Source organism: Larus michahellis, chromosome 4 (genome assembly GCF_964199755.1).
Source record: "Larus michahellis chromosome 4, bLarMic1.1, whole genome shotgun sequence".
NCBI classification, from domain to species: Eukaryota; Metazoa; Chordata; class Aves; order Charadriiformes; family Laridae; genus Larus; species Larus michahellis.
Genome location: NC_133899.1, coordinates 76,149,536 through 76,166,623, shown reverse-complemented (window position 1 = coordinate 76,166,623; position 17,088 = coordinate 76,149,536). Strand labels below are relative to the sequence as shown.

Genomic DNA, 17,088 nt, shown 5'->3' with positions numbered 1-17,088 from the left:
CTGGCTCACGGTTTCCATTTCACTAAACCTCGCAGACTGCGGCTCCCCATTCCCACCCTCCCTTGGCAGGGCTCCCCGGCGGTGCAGAGCATGCCCTCCGGTGTGCCTGGCAGCTCCAGCACCCTCTTTCTCCCAGCCTGTAGGAGCAGAGAAAACCTTTAGGAGCTGCAGGGCAGGCGGTATTTTTGGCCCGGGTCACAGATCCGTTCCTGCCCACTCTTTCCCTGCCGCTTGTAGGAAAGGGTCCCCAACCGAGGATGTAGAGACGAGCTTTTAAAGCCGTGGAGCAGAAGCACAGCGCTGCAGCCTCCCCTTCACCAGGTAACATGCACGAGCCAAAATCCCCTCTCCAGCTTGTATTCTCCGGCTGTCCGGCAGCTTATCCCCTCGCCTCCCTCCCGCAACCCAGCTCGAGCCAATGCTTTTGTAACTCATTGTGTGAGAGAGGGACAGAGTGCATCCATCCTGAGCGCCCTGGCAGCGGCCAGGAGGAGTTTCCCGGGTGGGGGAGCTGGGGTGGGCACTCCGAGCTGCCGAGGAGAGCGGCACCTGCATGGGGATGTGGGGCCAGACCAGGTATTGTGGCCTCTGTTCCCCCATCTCAGCTCTGCCAAAAGTGCTAACACAGCAAACCAGCCTTCACGCTGCATTTTCAGTGCCATCAAGCATTTTTGCCACCTTCCACTGGCTCATTTTCCTCGGGCACTGCACCAGCTGGGCACGTCTCCAAGAAATACTGTATTTGCCCAAACTGGCAGCAGAGTGGGGATGTGTGGGAGGGGAGTCCCCCAGCTCTTTCTCCTTTTATGTTTGCCGTGGACTCAGTTTGGCAACGGTATTCACCAGCCTCCTTCACCTGCCTGCCAGTTATAGACTGTCCCCGCTGCTGACAGGGCATCGAGACTCAGGTCTCCCACTGATCAACCAAGTTAAAAAGGAAACGTGTGTGTGTGCATGTGTGCAAGTGTGTGTGCAGCCTGGGCGGTTCTCAGCAGATGTGAGGATGAACACTCCCGTGGTCCCGTCTGGCCCGTTTGCTGCCAGTCGGTTGGCAGGAGCAGCGTGAGCATATTTGCAGGGTTGCACAGCCTCTGCTGGAGCGGTGCTGCTTGTGCACCAGCAGCAGGGAAGTGCTCCACGTCACTCAAATTCCCCTCTCAGCATCTTGATAAATGGGACGTAATGCAGGCTACGGGAGGGACAGGTAACCAGATGTTTCCACCTGCTGCAGCTCTATTTTCAAATAGATGAGATGCAAACGTTGCTCCCTGCAGCATCCCCTCAGTTCCTGTGCACATGCATCAGCACTCATCTCAACTCCTGATCTGGACACGTTGGGCAACTGTTCCAGACAATGTCCGTCTTTATGTTATACACCGTGTCCATGCGCCATCTTCCCTATCACCACCCCCTGCGAGCATGGCCCATCTGCTTAGTTCTGTCCCAAAGGACTCCTGTGCATTCGATGGGCTGCCTCTGCAGAGCGCTCGTGTCCATGCATCTTGTCTCCAGTCCCAGTGTGATCTGGTTCCCTCCTCCCACAGGACCAAGGGGATCTGCTCCATCCCTCTGGAAGAGGGCTTATCTGATGCACACATCCTCTGTTTGTTCTGCTATCATCTGGTTCACAACCAAGGCACATTCCCCACAGCCAGTTTTATGTTTGCCCTTTCTTCTCTTTGTGCGTGTCTTTATCTGCTTTGGCATATGATCCTCTCAAATATTTGTTTCAGACCTTAGCCGCATACCCTGTGCTTTAAATACATACCCTACATCTAGTCCTTATGTCACCTCTTGATGCCATCGCACACCAATTTCATTCACAGCCTGCAACATTTTCATCATTGGCTTTACCTCCCTTTCCTGTAGCTTGTCCTGCTCTAGGATATATATTTTGTGCTGTCTTGACATCCGCTCTTCTCCCTGCATCAGCAGCAAGGTGTACGTGGACTTGCCTTTGAGCTGCTGCAGCGCAGCCACGCCAGCCTAGAGAGCAAGCAAACCACCACCAACTACCTCGTACTCGCTACTGATTGCACGGACCACATGAGAGAGACACGATCCCAGCTGTGGCCACATTTCTTCCAAAAGCTATCAGGTTTTGTTAGGCGAGGGTGCAGCGAGCACCTGCCTTTGGAGAAGCCCCTCTCACCGGCTGCCAGGTTAGAAGACAGCACCGAGGCCAAAGAGAGCATCCATGCAGGTCACAGACATGAACCAGGGTCTCAAACCGCATGAAGTCCCTCTGCCTGCTGACCTCAAGCCAGAGCCTGGCACGCTTCTACAGTGACAGCATCTCCGCCTGGGAGAGGATACAGCACACCAGCATTCCTCCTTGAATAGGAAGTAGAGGCTGGGGCAGAGATCTAGAGAAGTTTCCACTAGGCAACTTAACCCAATATCGCATTTCTTTTCAGTAGGTAGGAGCACCCAGACTGGTTATTTGTGATGGGCCACAGGAATATGCAGCATGGCAGGGCCACTTGCAGGGGAGCTCTAATCAGCCCTTCTCATCTTTTCTGGCTGTTGGCTGACGTATTGCAGCAGCCAGTGCGCTCGGCAGGAGATGCCTTTAACTACGGTGCTCACACATTAGCCCAAATAATTTTACAAGTTGTGTAAAAGATGGGCACTTTGGCCAAATGCTTGTCTCTCTGTTTTTTATACCCTCACCCCCCCATGCTCATTGCACACCAGCATTTTAAGGATCACTGCCTCCTACGGCTGGATGGCGCCCAGCCAGCGAGCTAAAAAGCCCTATAAAAGTGCATCTAAAAACCTCTACAGCCCTGGAAGTCTGAAATTCTACCTGCAGCTTCATGTTCATTAAAGACTACAGTTTGTAAATAAAATCAGCTACATCCTTCCCATAAAACAGGTGCTCTTTCACAACCCAGGAGAGATGTAACTCCCGAGAAGATAGAATACCTACCCCTTATTCACCAACTGCTGACCAACACTGAGCAAACTGATCTAATACCGAAGCAGCTCCTGCTTTGGCACATAAGTTGGGCCAGAGGACCTCCTGAGCTCCTTCCTCACCCAAACTTGCCCATGACTCTGCACTTACACCTTCAAGACAGAGCTCCAGAGGAACATCCACTGACGTTGTCTTTCATCCGAAAATGGTTAAGTTATCCAAAGTGAAATTATTTGCCAGGAAAATGTGCTTTACTTGAGTTGTTTCATCATTCATAGTCTGAGTGTTTCTTCTTTTTTTTTTTTTTATTTTTGCCTCTCTGAAGTCATATTTGAATGCTTTCAAAACAACATCTTTTGATTTTTTTGCATGATACAGCTATTCTAGTTTTGGTGCGTTTGTCCACTTATACAGACATCAGCACTGAAACACCTGAAGTTATCTATGAAAGCGTGTTGATTAAGCTGACTGGGAAAGGGTGGAGAGGGGTTTTTCTGGTTCGTGACACTTTCAATTATAAACCTTTTACCGTGATTAAGGGCAGGCAGGAAATGAGAATCACAAAAGGCACTTGGGAAGGAAAACTAAATTCTTACCCAGTTCTCCCCCATCCCCCCTTCTACTCTTTATCCCGCTCCAGAGAAAGGGTTTCTGCAGTGGGTTTTAATCAGCCGTTCAAGGTTAGAGTAGATGCCCTACATTCACCAAAACACACTTTCCAATTTAATTGAAGTGGTTGCCAATAAAAAGGCAGATCAGGTACTAAGTAAGTACGCTCAGAGAAAGGACAGAATATATATATATATAATTAATTATTTTCTGTTCCTGGGTAAAATCCAATGACCCGTTTTATGCAGCCGGTCAAGCAGAGATCAGAATAGCCTTAAACTTTAACATCAGCTCCTCTATTTAAGTATCAGCAGACTGCTGCCATTTTACAGGCGATGGGATCCTGAGGAATCTGAAACACAACTCAAATGGGCCAAGCGAAGACCAGGCTTCCTCCCCAGCTCCTCTAATAGCCCCGGCTTGGCATCTGGGCTTGGGATCTCAGTCCCTCCCCCAGCTAGAAGAGACCTGGTGCAGCGCTTGCCACGCACAGCAATGCAGCTCTTGCAGCAGCTGCTCAGATACAGGGGAGAGCAAGTATTCACCAGCGTGTGGGTTCACCTACCTGAATCCTGCAGGGTGGCTGGGGAACCTCAGGGTACCGACACCTTCTCCTGATGGGGCTCCATGGCATCTCAGAGGTTCAGAGGCATAAAAAGGAGAAGAATGGGCAACAAATAACCTTTCTCTTATTACCTAATTACCTTATTACCAAATTACCTGTGTACGACTCCATCTGCCTTCCTGATACTGCACTTCTCCTTGCATCTGGGGGCAGGGAGTCAATCAACACCTCCATGGAGGACTCTAAAGTGTCACCCCTTCTGTGAAATTCAGTCAGTAGGAGAACCTGTCCCATCTTATCCCCTCTTAGCCTGTAAGAGCAGAAACTCTACACGTTGGCATAAGAAACAGGGAGGGATTTGAACACCTACTTCAGCATCAGATGCAAACATAAGCCAGCCTTGTGCATCGTTCATATGGAACGTGCTGCAAATACACTCATTAGGCTGGTGTGGTTTTGGTGGTGACAGTGGCAGAGCGGGGTACATATCATTGGGCATTTTTAAATTCTGTTGAAATTTCCTTATTTATAATGGCTTTTTTTCTAAGTTTCCAGTTGGGTTGGCTCTGGTTGTTATTTTCTGGTTTTCTTCCCAGCAACATTTTCAGTGTTAGAGACACACAAAGTCACTAGCATTCCTAAAGCACAATGGAAGTTTTGAGTTGTTAAAGTCATTGGTCGAAGAGGAATTAATTGCATTAGGGTATTTGCATGAAGGATTGAGCAGCTACCCTGCAATCCTTACACAGGTCAGTGCTGCACTAAGGAGCAGCGTGTCCTGCAGAGCCAAGTGTGATCTCATCAGTCACCAGGGAGACAGAGAGGGAGAAAGCAAATGGAAAGCTCACCTCCAACACCAACCCAAAGATGTATCTGCATCCCTTCCATGAGAACCAGCCTCACCAGATGGGCCGCAGCAATGATGGATGCGGGAAATGCTTTGCTATCTTGATCTATGACAGTGTGACTCAAAGTCAGATTAGAGATGTGTTACCACACAGGGTCAATGAGCAACGAGGCTTAGCAGGGTGATACTGGAGAAGAAGCAAGAATTTGCCTTCAGAGTTGACTTTCTGGCGTAGCTCACAAGCATTCCAAAAGCCAGATGGAAGAGACCAGGCTTAAGCCAGGTGTAAAGCTGCTTTGGAGACCTCCAGAGAAGCTGCTCTTGCATACCCCAATCTCCCTGTGAGCGCATTTAACCTCCCAGCTGCCTTGGCACCCACACTAAAAGGCTGTGAAAAAGTGAAGCCCAAACTGGGGTGACAGACGGAAAAGGGATGAAACGCCCAAGGGCCAAGAGGTAGAGGTGCTAAATAACTGCAGGGCTTTTGGGCAGCTCATATGTGCGGCCAGGGCAAAGGTGGGTATTGGTGCCATTCTTACCAGCTCACTTTAGCAGTCTCTGCCCTGATCAAACTGCATGCAAACCCCCAACAAAAATTCACCAAACTGATCAACTCCAAACCCGCTCCGCTCCCAGCGCAGCACATTCCGCACTTGCACGGTCCGCATACAGCACATCCCTTGCCAGGAACAAGCAGGGACGGAGCCAGAATTTGCACTCTTCCTCTCTGGGGATGGCAGCAATCAAAACATAGCTCCAAATTTGCATTTTGCAACCCTGACTTTTGCAAAACAGTAAATCTGACCGGCAAACTTGAAAAGCCTCCAACTGGTTTCATTGCCTGGAGCTACTCTGCTAGAATATCTGTCCTGGCAATATCACCATCATCTGCCCTTCACCTCTCCAGTACTTCAGATGCCAAACTTTGCAGGGCCAAAGCTGCGAGCATGCAATGGTGTTACTCGATAGCCCTTCTTCATGCTAATTTTAGTTGATGGAACTTTTCATGCTTTCAAAAAGGAGTCACTTTATTTATTTTTGAGAAACCTCCTGTACTTATTGGCCACTGTAAATATTCTTTTCCATCTGATGTTTTGAATTTACCTACAGGGCTCTAAAAGTAGCAAGAAAACAGCACCCGAAATGATCTCAAAGGAATGAAGACCTGTTAATCTTGTAAACCAAACCAAGTAACACGATGCACCCAACATGCAAGTGATTGCAGATGGAAACAAATTGCACATCAGTAAGTACTGAATTTCATCTTTCTTCAGTTAATATTGATTCCTAATTCTTGTGGTCACCCGTTGTTCCATCACTCAGCAGTTTGCTTTGGGAGATGTGCTTGCTTGATATGCTTTAGACATCTAAGACACAATCCCTCCGTGATTCTGGAGATCCTGCTTGGACACCCTAGCTGTCTCTCTGAAGAGAAGGGATTAGGCTGGACAACTCAAGACATAGCCAGGAGCTCATCCTCAGTCTATTTACACCTAAATGAACGAGACAGACAGCGAGGATGAAGCCCAAGCAGAGGGATGGGAGCCAGGACCAGCGCCTGGAGCTGCTGTTTCAGGCTGTCCCCAGAGGAGGTGAGCAAGGCAGGAGACCAGCCAAGGTGCTCACAGCAGCCACCCAGTCTCTCCACAACCTCAGGGAAGTACTACCTAGTCAACCGAACACCTTGCTGCTTTCATGCTTTACAATGCTTGCTCATATAACTTCCAAAGACATTTTCCCCTTACTTTGCTTCAACCCCCACCCTGTTCTTCCCATCACGCTGAAAAGTCCCGAGCCTGTGACGCTTCTATTTATTTGAAGGACGAAGAGCGCATGCCTTCAGCATTGCTAAACCACCATTACTTAGAGTTATTGTGAAGCGATTAAGCACCTTTCTGAAATTTATGATCTAAATCAAATTGTTCCACTGCAACCAAAACCCTCAGGGGACCCAGTGCAAAATCACAGGGAAATCACTTGCAGCCTGTCTCATTATCAGGATCCTTGTAACAGGTCCATCATTTCTGAAGCAAATGTTAGCTCCAATTGCACTTCTTGTCACTGTCAGATCCATTCTTTACCCATTTTAAAAAATATATATATCATGCAGCATTAGCAAAAGTGTGTTGAGCTGGCAAGAGTTACCAATAGACCAACCTCAGAGCCTTGTTCAGTAGCATATCAGGTGCCACCTCATTATTTATAGCCGTCCCGCTCTTTGAGCTTGTTTATTTTCCTTCCCTAAGGTGGTGGTGTCGGCAGGGGAAGCTCTGACATTCAGGCCCAGGTGTCTCTGAGTCTGACCTTTCCTTCAAAGAGCAGAAACTGCAGACGTGTTTCAAGGAAGAAAGTCATTTGGAAACTTTAGACCCTCCTGTCCACCACCTCACTGGAGGCCCAGCACAGATCTGGGTTGAGCAGATATGTTAATTAGCCAGCTCATGTTTATAAGGATGGTCATAAAAATGAGCCTGTAATTATTTTATACCTGGAAAGGGAACCAGATGAAGCCTAGGCCCCAGTCTTGAGGCAGAGCAAGTGCTATAAAAAGGCACAACATTCAAAACAGACTTGAGTTTTCCATCAGCTAAGTTTTCCCAGAGTTTAAATAATGCTGGTTTACGGCCTGCAGGAAATAGGCATTGCAATGGCCATGATTTTCAATCCCATCTCACATACACTGTTGTAGAATCGTCTGTTAAATCTTGTTGGAAAAAAAAAGCAGCTCTGAAACTTGACAGGGAAAGACAAGCAGCCTGTTTCAGTATTACTGTAGCCCCCAAAGATTCATTTAATAGTGGATGCTGTACAAAAGGACGTTCCCCTTCTGCATTATCTAAAAATGCAGCACAGGGAAAGAAGAAATTGGAGAGAAGCAACACCTTGAGGTGTGCCTCAAGGTCAGAGTACTGAGAGCCTACAGAGGGGTTCAAGCCCTTCTCTTTGGGCACTGTTGACCTGCTGAGGGGATGGTAATTTGGGATAACGCGGCAGCACAGGGAAAAGAGACAGCCAAGAGATACAGGGACCAGGAAAGCATTGCTTTTCATTTTAGCAAGAGATGAGCAGAAGCACTTTTTAGAGGTCTTTCACCAGTCTGGCAACCCCACTGCCTCCCCATGTTCATTTAATTGAGGAAAAAGTTCCCCTGGCAGATACAGGTACCTCATAAAAAGCTACACCCATCTGCTCCAAGCCAGGTCCTTTCCTAGTTCCTCACCAGCACCAGAGTGCTCTGGTCTCCCCAGAGAGTTTCCACATAACCTGTTCCCTTCTGTGCTGCAGCCAGAACCTGAACTATATCAGTTGTTTCTGTTGAAACCACATCTAGGTCTACACGGGCTTTAAGTGGGGAAAATATGTCCTGCAAATTGACCCTCCTTAGAGAAGAAATCTCACACAAGCAGCCTTTGAGACATTTTCTGCACTCTCCAACGTGGTAGGCCACAGGAATAGCAACAGGAGAAGTTTCTAGCCATCCTTTCTACCAGCCAACTGCAGAACAGAGTTGAAACAAATTGGTGCAGCCAGTGTGCACACATGCAAGGGCACAAGAACACCACTTCCACCTCCTGCCAGGACATCTCTCTGTACCCCATTGCTACTGCTCTGGCCTCACTTGAACATCCCACCATTGCAGAGGAAGACAGGGCCAGATGGTGTCCGTGCTCTCCCTAGCGCTCTCTGAGGAACACAGACTCCCTAAATTCCTACCTGCAGGAGGAGCCGAAGCAGAGGATGGAGAGGATGAGGGTACCAATAAGCAGAAAGGTGACAGCAAGAAGTGGTATCTGAAAACATTCCCGTTCCTAACACTTTAGGAAAGCATAGGTAAGGCTAGCACAATCTATTTGCTCTCTCTGCACCATGGAAATGTTATTACTTGGAAGATCACCTCCATAAACAGGTTTTTTATTAGATGGTTCCAGATAGAGTAGTCCCTGCATTAGAGCGCTGGGTTCCTGTACAGACAGATATATTGACCTCATCTCAACCGTGTAAGCAGGCTATAGAGGAATTTATTTTTTTTGTATTGCTGACATTTCCAGTGATTTTGGTTGAAGCCTGTGACGCTGCTCAGGTCTATTAGTTGGGGAGCTAAGCTCTCTGCTTCTCATAGCTGATCACTCCATAGGAATTCTTCTGCATGCTGCTCCATCTCTCACCCAAACACTGCTTATTCCCATTTTACAGTCAGTTACCCTCGATAACAATGAAGGATGCAGCAAGATGACAAGGATCTCCTCACTAGGGCAGGCCCCTTTCCTGCATACAGCAAGCTCCTTTTCTTCTTGTCACTCAGCCTGATGTTTCTGCTCCTCCACTTTCCGCTCAAGCGGAGAGCTGCAAGGTCTTGGAAGACAGCTCTGCTGCAGGAACTCCTACATCAACAAAATCCTCAGAGCTGCCATCATTACAACATCTTTCTCAGATTTTATTAAATGCGTACAAAAAAAAAATAATCCAGGACACACAGTAAATATAAGCAGAAAGCAAACTGATGCAGGAAGAGAGAGAAATTGCCCTCGCTCCAGGAGAGCGGAAACAAGTTGCAAAATCATGTTGACATGGGAAGAGGGCAGGAATAAGGCTTTAAAGAAGGGATGGGGAACATGCTAACACCATGAAGACATGGGAGAGCTCAGAAACAGCCCTAGGAGCTGATTTACAGATCTCAGGTCCAAGGCCACAGTTCCACTCTTTAGGGGCTCAGTTTCCCCATGTTCACAGCAAGCCCTGACCTCCCAAAACAACTTATTAAGATGCCTTTTCACCAAGGCAGCTTCCAGCATAAGAGAAGCAGCCATTTCCCAGATATCCTGCCCACCTCCAGGAGCGTAGCAGGCAGGTTATCGACATGCCCACCACCTCTGACATTCAGAAGTGTTTCGGTCACTGGAGCCCACAGGTCAGAGAACGAGCAAATCCCTTTCCCAAAGAAGGGAGACAATGCCAGTGATCAGTACTTCTCACCTAGGAAAGGGGACCTCCAACCCCTGTTAGACAGGGAGAGGAAGGCAGCAGCTATTTGAAACAAAGCTGCTATGGCCACTGTCAGGACCGAAGAGTAGTAGGAACATCGTGGCATGGGTACATAACTGTGATTCAAGGATGATCTGGGAACTAAAGGAAAAGACAGGACTAAGCTGAACATGATTTGAGGTACACAGAGTAGATGGAAGTCCCTCAAAGCAGATGTTGTAGAGGGACAGAGGCTGCGTTGTAACAGGGGAAGGCTTTACCCACAGCTGGCACCAACAGTGTGACAAGTGGTCCCTGCAGTCTTCTCACACTCAGGATCTGCCCATTGCCCTTCTTCCAGACACTTTTTTTTTTTTTAACCAGGTTTCTGTTGAGCTCCCTCTCTCCCACCACCCAGCCACCAAGAGCCACAAAAGCAGAAATTCCTCATCATGTAGCAAAAGCCCTGCCAGCTCGGCAAGGCAGCAGATCCCTCTCTTCCAACACTTAAGAGAGAGAGAGAGGGAGGGAGCAGAGCCACAGCCTCCCATCTCCATAGCAGAGCCAGATAAAAAATAAAAAAAAAAAAAAAAAGAAGCCAAAGAGTCACATAGAAGGTTAAAACAGGGGTGGGTTTTCCCAGCTGATCTGGTTCCTTTCATCCAACTGGAGGCAGCACGGGGTATAGCTCACACCCCAAGAAGAGTCAGGCTGTACTGAAGCAGGCTGACATCAGGCAGGAGAAGAGAAAAATCCTTCAATTATCTTCTGCGGAGCAGAGGAAATAGTGGCATTGAGGGTTGCATTGAGTCAGGACCAAGCTCAGCTGCAAGACAAGAAAACAAGAAGTTTATGTACCATGTTTGGCCTGCCACGAGCGATACCCTGTGCTGTACAGGGTCAGCATCTTTCTAGCAATTACTGGTGGTTTTCTCCCATACATTTCCACAAACCCCTGTGAATCAGCCCATAAAGCTTCAGCGCTGCAGGACAGCCAACCGTGCTACGTGCCCGTGGCAGGGCAGATGCCGAGGGCTGCACGCCCGGCAGAGGTCACGACTGCCCAGGCAGAGGGAAGGACATGCAGGACATGCTCCTCCCAAGGATGAGCCCTCTCCTCCCAAGGAAGAGATTAGCAGGTTTCCTTCAAGCCTCAGAAAGCCACTAAAGCAGAGAGTGTGTTCCTACAGCCCCCGGCAGCCACAGCTCTCCGCTTGGGACCATCTGTGGCAGTATCAGGTTCCTGCAGCTCTCGATCTGCTCCACGTGTGACAGCTGGTGCAGCCGGGGGACTCCAGCATGCAGATGACTTTTCCATTGCATGATAAATGACTCCTCCATGCTGACACTCTCCCCACCATTCCCAGTCTGGGGTTGACTGCAGATGGAGCAGAGTCCAAGAGAACAGTTGGGGTCCAGGAGTGGGTGACCTCCACAGGCACTCAACCTGCAGCAGGGAAACTTAACCCTTTGAAAGCCTCTTGACTCAGCTTCTAGCTCAATTCCTTTACAGCTTATCAGAAACCCATCCAACTTTCTCAGGCAGTATTTTCCTGTTGTCTCTGGGTTTTCAGCTCTGGCCTTTCTGCTGGCAGTAAAGTAACTCCAGCTGTCCCTTCAGTTTTGCTTCATTATGCAGAAGTTTGGCAGGGGGGAGGAAAAAGATGTTCACGAGTCTTCCTTATTGCAGAATTTCTCCTGAGCACACAATGCGCTGAAGGAGACTCAAAGCCAAGCATTACAGGGAAGACAAATAAATTAAGAGCTAATTTCCTCTTGCTGTCTCTTAGCATCTCTCTGCCTCACTAGTCAAACACACAGACACTGGCAGAGTCACATACCCTGGAAGTTGCCACCCACAGGGTCTCCAAGACCCACAGCATAGCAGGTTTCAAGTCAGCTGTGATGCTGAGAGAGCAGCAAGAGTGATTTTAAGAGACTAGCGTAGGAGACCACAAATCTTGAGGTTATAGGGCACAAAGCTGCCTCTAAATTTGGGAGCTGATGGAAAGTTTTCCTAATCCATGCAGATTATATTTAAACTTCCCACTCCAAGAACCCCCATGCCCTCCTCAGTAGCGTCTGGCAGTTTGTAGCAAATCCCAGGCAAGATCCTGCCCTGACCCTTGTGGGAAGCTACATTTTTCTAGGGTGCAGCAGTCCATAGGACAAGGAAAACACTCAAAGAGCTGCTCAGTATTTGGGAAATTTACTGCCTCTTTAGTATTCCCAACACAACAAACCCGAAGCAGGTCAACCTTATAATTCTGGTGTACCAGTGCTGCTGGACCACAGCTCATCTTGTTGTACAGGCTGTCTGTGGGACCATATTAAACAGGAGCAGATGAAATCATTCCACAATCAATCCTAACATCAGATGCATGTACTAGCTCACCTTGCAGCAGATAAAAATCACCCAAGCAATTACCAATTCATACACAAACAGAACCAGAGTAGCGTTGCATGAGAGCAAGTATGCACCTCTCCAACTGAGGCATTTTGGCTTTCGCACCCAGAAGAATCTAGAATATCCACAAGGCTGGACAAGAGAGCAGGTATACGATGAAGGAATGGGCTCTCAGCCTTTTTTGGGGACAGCACAGACTTGTTTCTAAGAGTAGCTCTTGGAACAGAGCAAGTCCTAATCCCAGCCTTGTGCCTAAGGCATGAAGCTGATAAGCCACTGGGAATGCCCAACAGTTGTCACCCCCCATCTGGCACAAATCCCCTCCGAGCCCCTCGCCAAAACAGTGGGAGGTTTCTCATGCCTGCAGCCAAAATAAATGCATCAGGTGGTAGCGGTGTACCCCTTGCTAGACACTGCCCAGAGCCTGCCCACCACAGCCTCTGCTCTGGAGAACAGCTCGTCTGCCGTGGTGAGGGCTGGACCTTGAAGTCTTTGTGCCCTACATGCCACCTCTTCAGTGCTTTGATTTGCTGCTGCATTTTTTATTTTTTTTTTTTGGAAGAGTCATCCTTCTTTCCCCCATCCACAACCAGTTTTGGCAGACACACCACCTGCTTGCTCAGTACAGATCAGCTTCCCAGCCCAGCGCTGACCGCAGCACTGCAAGCCCAAAGACAACACCAGGCACTCAAACGCAAATAGCTGTTCTGTGCTTTGGAGAGTTTTCTTCAAGATAATTTTCCCACACCATAGGTATCACACTACACATCCACACTAACCAGAGCAGGTTGGGAGCCACCAGGAACCGAGCAGAGCACATGCAATAGCCCCTCTGAGCACCCCTGCCATCTCCCTACCTCCTCTTCCTCATTTCAGGATGCTCGGTTGCAGCCAGCACCGGGGATTAAGGGGCTCAGCGATTTATGCCTCATTTCATAGCAAAACTCAGCAACTCTGTGCTGAGTGGGAGCCAGGGCAGAGTCAGATTTCTTTTTTAGGGGCTGCCAAAGAGTCACGGCAGGTCAGAGGCTGGGTGCTTGGTGTTCCCCAGCCTTGCTCAGGAAGAGAAATAAGAGAACTGAGACTATTTTTATATTTCTAATCCCAACCCAGACCCTTAGCTCGACTGCAGGAAATCTGACTGGCGGTCACCAGAAAGAGGAGAAGATGGTGGTGAGTTAGCGACAGAGGATGAGAAAAGCGGTCATGCATCCCCTCAGGAACAGCATAGTGTTGGCCAAAGTGGGTCCAGCTGCAATTACCATTGGGGATAAGACACAACTCAGACCACAACCCACTTCTGTTTCACTGAAGAATGGGTGATACAGGGAGGACGGTGACAATGCTCCCCAAGGGAAGAGAAAACTAGGTTTTATCTTAAACTGAGTCCAGAAAGGTTGCCGCTGTGCTTGACACAACGAAGAAACACCAGTCAGAGTTAGTGTTGTGACAAAGCACTTTCTCATCAGATAAACACAGCTCTTAAGTCCTGCATTTCATGGGGATGTCTTTCTGCCAGCTGAAATCAATCAAGGCCAGTGCTGACTTTGACTCAAGTGATACATGCAGTTTATGGCTGTTCTGTTGTACCTAACAATTGTATCAGAGTAGGAATTTGGAAAGCCATGAAGTATTCCCGATTTGTGCCTCTGGAGAATGTTTCAAAGCTTCGAAGTTTCAGACCTGCTCTGTTTTTCTCCTGACATTTCCTTCCAAATCCTGTTAGGACTTGCCAAGACGCAAACATCTGGGGTCCCACGCAGCTCTCACTGGATTTTGCGCTAATGCTAGGAGCAGGAGGGCTCCAGGTTTAGCAATACAGCTTCCCCCCCAGCACACCTCTTGCCCTGCCATGCCACCCTCAAGACAGACCGAGGCTACCTTGGGAGGTTAAGGAAACCAAGACGGATGTTCTTCTCCCACAATACTGACTCCATACTCATAGCTTTCGGCAAGAGGAAGAGGAGGCCTTATGTGTGAGTATTTAGAGTCTAGCCCAGGGCTAAGCCCACGTCAACTCTAAGCTTTGTGTTTTCTTTCAGGAGATGACAATGCTGATAACAGTGACGTCCTCCATCCAGCCTGCTCCCATCCGCCACCACCTTTCTCCCCCTCCCACCCTACCAAAGCCCGGGAAGGACAACCTGCGGCTCCAGCGGCTGCTGAAGAAGGCAGCCAAGAAAAATGCCATCTTCACTTCAGAGCAAGCCAAGTCCTTTCGGTCCAGCCTCTCACCTGTGAATGAGGCCAGCTCTGACCTAGAGCACAATGAAAGCACTCCCCCAGCAGAGACCCCTGAAACCCCAGCACCCCCCACCACCAGCCTCCCGATCCACCTCTCCATCAAGCCCATCACCCACCGTGTCCCCTCCCCTTTCCGGAAGAGCAGGCCTTTCACACTGAAGGTCACTGAGCAGAGGCGCATTGCTGAGCACCTCAGCATCACAACCTCCCCAGCCATGCCCATGCTACACAAGCCAGGCGCTCCTGAGACTCCACAGCAGCCTGAAGGCAAGGACACCCACCCTCCCTCTCCAGGCAACCCTTCCATATTTGTTCACCCCCAGCCTCCTCCTTCCAGTACACCCAGTAAAGAAAGGGCACCAGAGGTTACCTACATCAACAAGGTACACGCTTATTTCCACAGTGTCAAGCCACCCAGGGCTAAGATACCCACACCAAATCAGACCCAAGCAACCATTAGCCATGAAGACAAAAGGCCACCTTCTCCGGCAGCTGAAACAAGCCACTCTGAATCATCTGCAGGGCAGATACCCACGCCACTCGATGACAGCGAGGCCACAGCTCCCACACTGGAGCCTCCTCTCCTTTCCGCTGCAGAGATAGAGCCTCCTAAGGAGCCCAAGCCTACTCCTACTGAAGAGTTCATCAAGGCCCCTTCACCCAAGCCCAGCACCTCCGATTCCCACACCAGTAAGTCTACAGCCCATGGAACTGATGTGGAAATATCTGGATCAGAGAGCACTCCTGAATTACCCAAGCAAGATGGCGACATCCTAAAGCCATCAACACCCAGCACTCCGTGGAGGCAGGCACACCCACAGGCAGCAAGCCCAGCACAAGCTGACAGTACAGGGGCCACCTCTACAGACACCAAGGCAGAACATGTCATTCAACCTCATTTGACCCCCAGCTTATCAAACACCAGCCCTCCCCTCAAAGCTGAGCCAACACTACCGCCAGTAGAAGAAGCAAGACCTCCTGGAGCCAATGCTGGTGGCTGGCATCGCCTCAGGAAGCACTTGATGGTGCAGCCAGAAGTACCCAACTTCCCAGAGCCTGCGTCAGAAAAGCTGGGACAAGAGGAAGGGAGCAAGGAAGACAGCTCTCAAGCAATCATCAGTCAAGACCACAGTCTGTTTAAATCAAGGGCCACAAGAATGTGGGATGCTATTTTATACCAGATGACAGTCAACAAAGAGAGGAAACCGCAAGCAGAAGAGAAGAAGCTGCAGAAGGAAGAAAGCCTCTTTCTTCCCCGACGCTTACCCGTCCTTTTACATAAGCCACGCTTTGACGCCCGGAAACTGAAGGAGCTGGCTGCCAAACCCATGACAAAGATCACCACTGTGTTCGAGGTGGGCCGATTTAGACCCAAAGCAGCCGAGGAGCACACCAAGAGCTTTAACAGAACGGCATCAGGATGGTCAGTCAACTGAAGCCAGGCTGCTCCACCAGGCCCACATCTCTGAGGGTTTCTATAGGGCACCAAGCAAGAGAGCGCCTATGTCTAGGTTTACGGCCCGGCAGAGCCAAGTGTAAGGAAAAAAATAAAATGAAATAAAACCCCTCCAAGCCAGCAGCCTCATGCTGTGGGTTTAAGGGTTACTCTCCATATGTGTATAAGCTCAGATGCATAACATACCGTGTCCACAGGTCATGAGCCAGGAAAACAGACTTTTGCTTTAAGAAGACCCAACAAGCTCTGTATGTAGTAATACAGGGAGAGAGGGGAGGCACACAGTGAAAAGGACAAATGGCCTGTAGAAAAAGCCCAGTTTAGAGGAGGCTGGTGGAATCTGAATTTATTTTGTTGTGTTTGTTTAAGACCAAGAGAAAACCTAGAAATAAAAGCAGCTGTAGACGGGACAACATGAAGGAATCCGGGTTGCTCCACATGTCCTCTAGGGATTCTTTGAAGCTGAACTCAAAGTGGGTACCTACCATCTCTTCAGCTTCTCCACTGAAAGTGCTGTGGAGGGCACCTCACACCCGTTCAATGAGAACAAGGTGGAAACTCATCCTTCCACTCAGGGCACAGACAAGGGACAGCATAAGATATCCATCCCGCTGTCACACAGCGGTTCCCCTGCCTAAAACACTGGACATCATCATTTGATGTCCTCCTAGGTCAGTCTACTAAATCATAGCACACAGAAGACTAACTTTATTGCAGTAATCAAGTTCTCTTATGTATTTTACAGTGCTTTTTTTTTTTTTTTTAAGTACAGCTGGGGGTTAGTGTTTCCATGATAACCAGCAAGAGATTGCTTCAGCATACCTACTGTTGCATACCTACTGGTGCCTGACATTCTGAAAAAAGGGTATTTAAAACAAAATCCCCAACTGTGGCCCATCCTCAGAGACAACTGTGCTTTCCAGCATTACAGTCACCCTTTGCATCTCCACCACCACCAAGCTTATAAGCATGAAACTGGAGATCAGCTGTTTCTGTTTCACAAGGGACTTTGTCATATGCTGGGATATTCCTACACAGCTAATATAGGATTGCTATGTTTAGTGCAAATAGGAAACTC

The 17,088-nt window shown here is 48.9% G+C and overlaps 2 protein-coding genes across 3 annotated transcripts in view; one reads left to right on the top strand and one right to left on the bottom strand.

Moving 5' to 3' along the window:
- The first annotated feature begins 67 nt into the window (after positions 1-67).
- On the top strand, positions 68-16,139 carry PRR33 (proline rich 33). Its single transcript, XM_074585693.1, has 3 exons — positions 68-321; positions 6,052-6,187; positions 14,353-16,139. The coding sequence occupies exons 2-3, from the start codon at positions 6,167-6,169 to the stop codon at positions 15,988-15,990; spliced, it is 1,659 nt and encodes a 552-aa protein (XP_074441794.1). The 5' UTR covers positions 68-321; positions 6,052-6,166; the 3' UTR covers positions 15,991-16,139.
- The window catches only part of LSP1 (lymphocyte specific protein 1), a 51,858-nt gene continuing 44,125 nt past the window's right edge, over positions 9,356-17,088 (bottom strand). For both annotated transcript variants that reach the window (XM_074585694.1, XM_074585696.1), the window contains exon 11: positions 9,356-10,729. The gene's annotated coding sequence lies outside the window, so the exon portion shown is untranslated. The remainder of the gene's footprint in view (positions 10,730-17,088) is intronic.

Bases quoted from the DNA above. Each gene is read 5' to 3' on its own strand.
- PRR33 (XM_074585693.1), top strand. From the start codon at position 6,167: ATGGAAACAAATTGCACATCA. The intron at 6,188-14,352 runs GTAAGTACTGAA...GTTTTCTTTCAG, and splicing joins TGGAAACAAATTGCACATCA to GAGATGACAATGCTGATAAC.